The sequence below is a fragment of the Epinephelus lanceolatus genome, chromosome 24, assembly GCF_041903045.1.
Source record: "Epinephelus lanceolatus isolate andai-2023 chromosome 24, ASM4190304v1, whole genome shotgun sequence".
Lineage (NCBI taxonomy): Eukaryota > Metazoa > Chordata > Actinopteri > Perciformes > Serranidae > Epinephelus > Epinephelus lanceolatus.
In genome coordinates this window covers 20,956,903-20,965,922 of record NC_135757.1, presented here as the reverse complement: position 1 = coordinate 20,965,922, position 9,020 = coordinate 20,956,903, and the positions used below count along the sequence as shown (strand labels likewise).

General features: G+C 42.4%; 1 protein-coding gene and 2 non-coding genes across 4 annotated transcripts; all 3 read left to right on the top strand.

Annotated features, from left to right (window-relative positions):
* pjvk (pejvakin) lies at positions 1-8,260 on the top strand. 2 transcript variants are annotated; one of them, XM_033615415.1, is made up of 6 exons: positions 1-211; positions 1,732-1,927; positions 2,373-2,514; positions 4,089-4,206; positions 7,682-7,825; positions 7,911-8,260. In XM_033615415.1, the coding sequence occupies exons 1-6, from the start codon at positions 1-3 to the stop codon at positions 8,210-8,212; spliced, it is 1,113 nt and encodes a 370-aa protein (XP_033471306.1). In that variant the 3' UTR covers positions 8,213-8,260. The 2 variants fall into 2 exon arrangements, with proteins under 2 accessions (XP_033471306.1, XP_033471307.1); XM_033615416.1 differs by lacking the exon at positions 7,682-7,825.
* On the top strand, positions 2,794-2,867 carry trnai-aau (transfer RNA isoleucine (anticodon AAU)). Its single transcript has one exon. It is a non-coding gene; the product is annotated as a tRNA-Ile (tRNA).
* trnai-aau (transfer RNA isoleucine (anticodon AAU)) lies at positions 3,245-3,318 on the top strand. The gene has a single exon. It is a non-coding gene; the product is annotated as a tRNA-Ile (tRNA).
* Positions 8,261-9,020: the final 760 nt, after the last annotated feature.

Sequence of the window (9,020 nt, the reverse complement as noted above, 5' to 3'; positions counted from 1 at the left end):
ATGTTTGCAGCAGCCACTAAGAACTTTGTGAAGCAGGTTGGGGACACGGGGAGGTTGATACCCGTCCCCAGCCTGAGCGAGGCCGACCGCTATCAGCCGCTCAGCTTGGTCACCAGGAAGAGAATGAGACATTTCTGGAAGAAGAACAAGTACGCCTCGACCCCGTTCTCACTGAAAGATATCCTGGTGGGGGAGAAAGAGATCACAGCAGGTACAGTGATGACACAGACGTTAGAATTATGAGGCTCAACTTTGTGTTTTTGAGTATCTGTTGTGAGAGACATTGAATTTGACTTTTTTTTAAAACATGATTTTTCCAATTTTTTTCCCTTCATGTAACTCCAAGGTTGGAAAAAAATCATCTTCCTCCACATTATTATATCTGTATTGGTATATTCCAGCTCTATGAATCATTCTCTTGATGTTAATGTTTAGCTGGATATCATGGGATTGCAATGATTGACTAGTGGGTCAGTGAGGTTTAAGAGTTGCCAATAAACTCAATTTCCCAAATTTCCCTCGTTTAGTTAAGATTTTAAACCCCAACCCACTTAGCTATGTGGTTAGAAAATATACTCAGTCCTGACAATAACTTAGGCTAATTTTGTCATTTATGTTTAAGTCAGTCAGTCAGTCAGTCAGTCATTAAGTCCCTAATTAGCATGTTAGCTAATTAGCTTTCCTGAGGAGAGTTAAAGGACGACTTCACCCCCCCCAAATGACCATTTGTATATCAATTACTCCCCCCAGTGTTACACTAAATTCATTAAGAAAACATTTTTCTCACATGCCTCTCCTGTGAACCAACCCAGCTGGCACAAGACCGACCTTCAACGTTACAATGTGGTTGAAATTATGTCAGTTGTTGTTTCAACATTAAAACAACATAAAAACAACGTCTAATTCTGATGGTTGTAAAAAGGTTAAAAAAAATCTCAGAAATCAACATTGAAATTTCAGAAAGATCTGTTTCAATGTTGAAACAATTTTAAAGTAATGTTTGAAGTTAATGAAATGTCAATGTTGATTCATCTTTCACAATCAAAACATAATCAAACAGTGATTCAACCATGGTGTATGATGTTGATTCAACAGTGAATAAACATTATAATGCCAGCTGGGAAGAATACAAAGATGGACAAAATTCTTGACAAACTGAAATTATCAGGCCGTTTAGGTCAGCTGGTCAGAGTGTGGTGCTAATAATACCAGTGTTACGAGTTAGATCCCGATACTGGCCATAGACTTATGTAGGGTCACAGAAGCTCAGTCCATCGGGACCTTTGAGGTTAGCTGGGTCAAGTATGGAGCATGGACTGGTAGCTGTAGAGGAGCCAGCTTGTCTCCTGGGCACCTCAGCAGTGCCCAGGAGATAAGCTGTAGGTAATTGGGTAAAAGTCCTATACTGAAAATTTTACTTAAGTAAAAGTATGCAAGTGTTACTAGCAAAATGTACTACAAGTAAAAGTACTCAGTGCAGAGAAATGTACCCTTTGAGTGTTGTACTATTAATATTATATAATTGAATCAAGTTGAATGTGAGCATTTTACTGGTGCGAGTTTAAAAAACATTGTATTTCATCATTTTATATTTGTATTTAGCTGTCAAATAATGTGGAGTATAAAGCAAAATATTTTACCCTAAATTGAAGGACAACGAATCAGGAAATGAATATACTTGCAATATTTCTTAGCATAACATAACCAAAACCTCTTTGTTCTATGAAACAGGAGTGTCGTCATATCAGCTCCTCAACTACGAGGACAAATCTGACATCGCCCTCAACGGTCGATTAGGAAACCACCTCATCAACGATGTGGGGTTCAAGATCAGTGGGTCAGACTCTGTGGCCGTCAAAGCCTCCTTTGGCATTGTGACCAAACATGAGCTTGAGGTGCCCACATTACTGCGAGAGCTCAACTCCAGGTAACACGACAACGTCATCATCATAGTATCACTTAAGACTGTTTAGATTAAGTGTCATCTCTGATGTTTTATTCATACCCAAGTTAAATTATCTAATTTTTTTTCATTAATTATTCATCTTTTTGAAAAGAGAGATGTTGGTAGAAGTATCTTCAGATACAGATTCAGCTGTCATGCAGATCTGATGTTTAGATATCTACTTTTTCCTTAACAAAAGCTATGAGTTGATGTCTGACCTCCTTGTGAGAGAAGGAATGTGAGAGGAGGGTTTCCCTGTAAGGTTGAATAAATGATCATGTTATTCTACACTAGCACACATACAGGACAGGGCAGGGGTTACATACATCAGGACAATACAGGACAGGAAGTATTCTTGTTTGACATCAACAGGTGTCAAACAAGATTTTTAGCAAAGAAAGTACTGGTTTTTTTTCTGCTCTTTCAGGAAAGTGGATCTGGATCACTGCCTGGTTCGTCAGTCCAAGGAGAGTGGTCGGAGCATTCTCTGTGTGGTCGTGGAGAGCATCCGCACCACACGTCAGTGCTCTCTGACCGTCCACGCTGGGATGAGAGGGACCACCATGAGGGTAAACACACAGAAACAGTTACCTGTAGTGCTGTTTATCAGTCTAGATGTGAGTTGCCGAGTGTTGTAGATACCAGCCGTAGAGATGTCTGCCTTCTTTCCATTATAATGGAACTAGTTGGTACTCGGCTTGTGCTCAAAGTGCCAAAAACATTTAGCTGAAAAACTCAACAGCATCGTGTCTTTTAGAAATCATGACCCAGTCACTCAAGATAATCTACAGACCTTGTTGTGTGAAGTTTCCTATATGAACTATTGTCTAGGAAACCCAAAACTAAAGGGCTGGTTAGCTCAGTTGGTTAGAGCATGGTGCTAATAACACCAAGGTCATGGGTTCGACCCCCATACTGGCCAGTATTTAGCATTTCTGACTCTGGCTCAGAGGGTAGAGTGGAACATTTTCAAACGTCCACTTGGGCACTGGGACATTGTGCTGATAGTTTATAAACCAGTAATTGCACAAATACTTGGATAAAAAACACTAATGTTGCAATGTTGCAGCAAAAATGTTCAGAGCACCTAGTATTGGTCCTAGAGTTGATGTAATCTCTGCACTGAGCTCTCTGCCTGTTTCTCAGATGTTGATGTCAGAGCCCCAAAAAATCCATTTGAAAAACTCAACAGCAATGTGTCTTTGCAGAAATGATGGACCGGTTACTCAAGATAATCTCCAGACCTTGTTGTGAGCAGTTTCCTATATGTATTATTGTCTAGGAAGCCCAGAACTGAAGGGTCGGTTAGCTCAGTTGGTAAGAGCATGGTGCTAATAACGCCAATGTCATGGGTTCAACCCCCATACGGGCCAGCATTTAGCATTTCTGACTCTGGCTCAGAGGGTAGAGTGGAACATTTTCAGACGTCCACTTGGGCACTGGGACATTGTGCTGATAGTTTATAGACCAGTAATCGCACAAATACTTGGATAAAAAACACCAACGTTGCAGCAAAAATGTTCAGAGCACCTATTGGCGTTCTTAAAGTTGATGTAATCTCTGCACTGAGCTCTCTGTCTGTCTGTTTGTCAGACGTTGATTTCAGATGTCAGAGCCCCAAGAAATGCATTTGAAAAACTCAACAGCAATGTCTCTTTGCAGAAATGATGGACCGGTTACTCAAGATAATCTCCAGACCTTGTTGTGAGCAGTTTCAGTGGACACACAGAGCAAATAGGCTGGTCAGCCCCAGTTGGTTAGAGCGTGATGCTAATAATGCCAAGGTCATGGAGTTGATCCCCATACTGGTCAGTGTTTAGCGATTCTGACTCTAGATCAGGAGGCAGAATGGGATCCTTCGGACATCTGCTTGGGCACTGGGACATTGTGTTGACAGTTTACAGGCCAGTAATTGTGCAAATACTTGGACAAAAAATATCCACATTGCAAAAAATCCTCCAGCGGTCCTAAGGTTGACATTATCTCTGTCAGATGTTTAAATGCATGACAAAACAAGGTTTTAAGATGGAGTGTCTCGCCAAAGTTTGCCCCAAATTGCAGATTATTTCCCATCTATTATCTTGCCGTCAGTCACCTGTCTGACAAACAGGTGCGACACTCAGCTTCCTGTTGTATGCTGCAGTTTCAGATCGACGATGGCAGGAACCCCAAAGGTCGAGACAAGGCCATCGTCATCCCAGCTCACACCACCATTGCCTTCAGCATCTATGAGCTCTTTGTTCGCCTGGACGGGCGACTTGGTAAGAACAACTAACACACACACACACCTATGAGGCATGTCTGTATTTAAATGATTCTTCTGTCGCAAGCACAAACATTACAAAAGGAGCCTACAGTGCTTAAATTAGAAAGTACACCTCTGAATGCATTCGTTCTGCTTTTCACTGTTTTGCTGACTCCAACTTTCATCCGCGACCAACAGAGCTGAGATGAAAGTCAGTAGAGCACTTAAAGGATAAGACGTGTGGTTTGGAGAAAAAAATTAAAGGCTTGAATCCTTGATGGTTGAAAGCTGCATGTGTCCCACATGTGGGTGCATCATTTGTGGTTAACACCTGAAGCTCCTCAGCACTCTTCATGCCATACATTCTTATCTCACTATAACTATTTCTCCACCTTTAAACATGAAGAGGATCTGTTCTTCCTCTGGAGTTATGGTGTCATTATGTCTCATGACCAAAGAACTGTGGCACCTGAAATGACAATGTATACACAACTTAATATTGCAGATACTGAATCATAAGAGACAGGTTTTTATTTGAGGCTGATATGACAAAATATAAGGCTACCATGCAAGCAGTATTCATTGGTTTAAATCAGAGAAAGTACATTGCTTTGTAGAAACCAATAGTACTGAAATGTGGACATTAATTCCACTAACTTTCACATGCAAAGCAAGAGATCTACCTTTTAATGTTATTCCCCTCCACAGACGCTAACCAGGAAGGTGGTCACACCTGACAAAACATCCAAAATGGATCCAATGTTTTTCGTTCTGACCCTGATTAATTCTGAAATAATTGTTTTTAAAATAACACTTATGTACAGCAGGTCAGTTAGCTCAGCTGGTTAGAGTGTGGTGCTAATGATGCCAAACACCCATACTGGCCTGCAATGAGCCAACACCTCAATAATGTTGCACTTCCCTCCACTTTTGCCAAACTGGAATGTTGATCCAACTGAAAATTGATGTATTTAGTCTTAACCGGTTTCATTCTGGTACAAATTTTGTTTGTAAAAAGACACGTTTTGTGACAACACGTGGCCTAATGGACAAAGCAGCTAACTTTGGACTTGAAGGGTGTCACGCCCTCCATACTGGCCACTGCATATAATTGAACAAATCAATGTGTCTTCAGGGGCGGCACAGTGGTGGGGTGGTTAGCACTGTCGCCTCACAGCAAGAGGGTTCCCGGTTCGATCCTGGGTGTGGGAGCCCTTCTGTGCGGAGTTTGCATGTTCTCCCCGTGTCAGCGTGGGTTCTCTCTGGGCACTCCGGCTTCCTTCCGCAGTCCAAAGACATGCAGATTGGGGACTAGGTTAACTGATAACTCTAAATTGTCCGTAGGTGTGAATGGTTGTTTGTCTCTATGTGTCAGCCCTGCGATAGTCTGGCGACCTGTCCAGGGTGTACCCTGCCTCTCGCCCGATGTCAGCTGGGATAGGTTCCCCATGACCCTCAAGAGGATAGGTTAGAAAATGAATGAATGAATGTGTCTTTAGCTACTTGTTGGCAGAGCGAGTCATACACAAAGAGGGAGCTTTCTGCAATTGACTTGCGGTCCAAAGCTGGTGTAAAATTCTTTAATCTGTCCTGCTTTGCCCTAAATACCATCCCAACAAAGACCATCACCGAGACCAACAAGCTGATTCACAGTACAGCAACAATAATCCTGGAGATGCTTGGATACAAGATGGACATGGTGCGTAAGAACCAGTACCCTCCATGGAAGAGGCGGTTAGAGGCAAAGATAAAGTCAACTAGAAGACCTTCACAGAGGTAACATGGCGAATAAGGGAGTACCAAGGAAATACAACAAGCTCTGCATTCCAGAGGCACTTGAAACTGCCAAACAAAGACTAACAGCTCTGGCCACCCGGCTGAAGAGATACACCAACATTGGAGATATCCTAGACAACTACAAGTATCTTGGGATCCCACAGGCTAATGGAAATCATGAGGAGGCCGCAAGGAAGTCGACCACAACCAAATACCTCCAGACAGTAAGGCAATTCCTGAGAAGTCACCTGAATGGTCAGAACAAGGTCCGAGCCATCAACATGTACGCACTGCGAGTCATCAGATACCCAGCTGGGATCATAAGCTGGACAAACCCTTGTCCAGGCCCCTGGTAGAGGACTCGAGCTTAAGGATGACACAGATACCACCCTGAGAGGAGATTTTTATATATGTATTGTAGTCCTCCATTGACAGCAAAGTGGGATGATGTTCCAATTCCAATTCAATTCAGCATCAATTATGCTTCAAGGTTCACTGTGATTTCTCAAAACAGGACGCAGCTCTCAACTACGAAGAGACTCGGAGCCTCAATCTCCTGATCCAAAGTTCAGCGCCTTGTCCATTAGACCATGTGGCCAAAGAAAGCATGACTTAATGCAAAACAAAATTTGCTCCAGAATGAATCTGGGACAGGAAACAGAATTCATACTTGTTCTGGATGTTGGGTCAGGTCATGACCTTGGCATTATCAGCACCATGCTCTAACCAGCTGAGCTAACCAGCCTGTTTTACACAGTTTCTTTAGAAAACTTGTTCTACCTATTGCTATTTGGGATGTTTACAAACTTCCCAAAGCATACTTTTCATAGCACTTTCTGCGTGGAGAATAATTCAGCATTCATCATGATTTCTTAATTATGCTTCAATAAACACGAAGGGACTTGAACCCTCAATCTTCTGATCTGAAGTCAGATGCCTTATCCATTAGGCCACGTGGTCATGGTGTTACGCAAAATAAAAAACTGTACCAGAAATTATCTGGTATAGAATAAATGTTTAGTTTTGGCCTCTGATTCAGGTGTGACCACCTTCCAGTTGTTGTTGGAGGTAAACAGCCTAGAGTGTAAAGGTGTCCCTTTGCATATGGGTCACTACAGATACCTGGGTGAATTAATGGCCAGCATGGGGGTTGAACCCATGACCTTGCCATTATTAGCACCATGCTCTAACCAGCTGGGCTAACCGATGTGGTTTTCCACACTTTATAGAAAGAAAAAAATTAATCTTTGCACATGAGTAGCTGCAGGCACATCGATTTAATAAGTCATTGACTTTGGATCAGAAGATTGAGGGAAAAGGAAACATGATGAAAGCATGTTATTATGTGCATTGCCCTCAGCCCCTGACTAAACATCAAATAGGGTGCTGTTGTTTTTTCTTCTGTCCCTGATTCATCTTGGAACAAATACTGTAAGAATAACTTCAACAACAGGCTGGTTAGCTCAGCTGGTTAGAGCATGTGCTAATAACACCAAGGTCATGGGTTCAACCCCCATACTGACCAAATATTAGCATTACTGGGTGCTTTAAGACATCCCCTTGGACACTTGTGCTGACACCTTATAGACCAATTGAGAAAATACTTAAATGAAATGACACCTGCATAGCTGCTGCAAATGTTCATTGCTCAACTTCTTGTAGTTGTCTTAAAGTCAACCTGATCTCTGAACTGGCTTTTTCTTCCTCTGTGTCAGATATTTGTGTAGCCCCGGAGTCTCAAGGTGGATTTGAGCGGGAGCAGATCAGGGAGCAGCTCGGCGGTTTCATTGGTCACTTCTCCATGGGTCGACTGCGCCGCTTCCTGTCAGGAATCATCTATGGAAACCCCTTCAGAGCAGGTACAGAAACGACCTCTGCTACCCAAAAGACACCATTACTTTCACTATTACATTTGCCTTTTTGTGTAATCCAACCACCATGCAGATAATCAAACATTCGAGGAGCTCACCCACTCTGACACCTACATGGACGACATGGTTACAGACTACTACGAGAAAGCCGCCAGCATGACGGACATGTCCACTGCCTACCTGAGAGAGAGCTCCCACACACGGGTCAACCTCCTCAAACACAACATCCCCAAAGGGCCCTGTGCACTCTGCGGCATGGGCAACCATAGGCGGGAAACTGTTTACGGCTGTCTGGAGTGCACGAGTGGGGGCCAGAAATATGTCCGGCTGCATGTGGTGCCCTGTTTCGACCTGTGGCACAAAACTCTGAGGTAAAAAAGAAAAGGTTGGTTTTTTTTGGTGGTGGAAGAGAAGTGTTTTTACAATGCTGTTTTTGAGATGTTTGTTCCTGTAATATTTCAAATAAAAGCCATGAAAATCGGACTTTGAATGGACTTTGTTCTGAAACACAATGCCTCATTTCAGTATGTGAATATAAACTCTGTCACTTTGCAGTATAAAATGTACAGTATCACTTTCAGTGCACCTTTGGCACCGACCCATTTCTACACGTGTGCTGTGTGTGTACTGTAGCTGCCAGATGCTAAATAATTCAACGGGGGTATTGGGTGTAAATGGACAGTAGGGATCGTGTGAAGGCCAGCGTTGGCCTGGTTTTGTTCTGTTCCAAGTGTGTCATTTATTTCGAGCAGGACCTTTTTGCTCTCACTGTGTCTCGTGTCTTTGTGTATACGGTATTTCAGAACTATTGGCTCTTCCCACTTCATTCATTTTGATGGAAACTTGTGAGTTTCCAAATCCAGCAAGGGAAAAGTCTCAGGGGAAAATACAAAATTTAATAGTGTGTAGACAAATTTGTTTGCTCTGATCGGCAATGCTGCAAAGTTAAAATAGCAAATAATCAAAAATAGCCCGCTGCAGAGTAAACACCTTGTGCTAAAACATATCAATGAATGCTCATTTGGATCTATTCAAAAGGCTCATAGGCGATATTCGACTTTAAAGGCTGTGTTACTTTTATTATGAGGCTTAAATATGTTTGGTGGTTCCAGACAGATTTTATTTTTATTTTTTTGGCCAAAAAATGGCTCCTTTGATAGCAGAAGTTGCCGACCCTGCATTA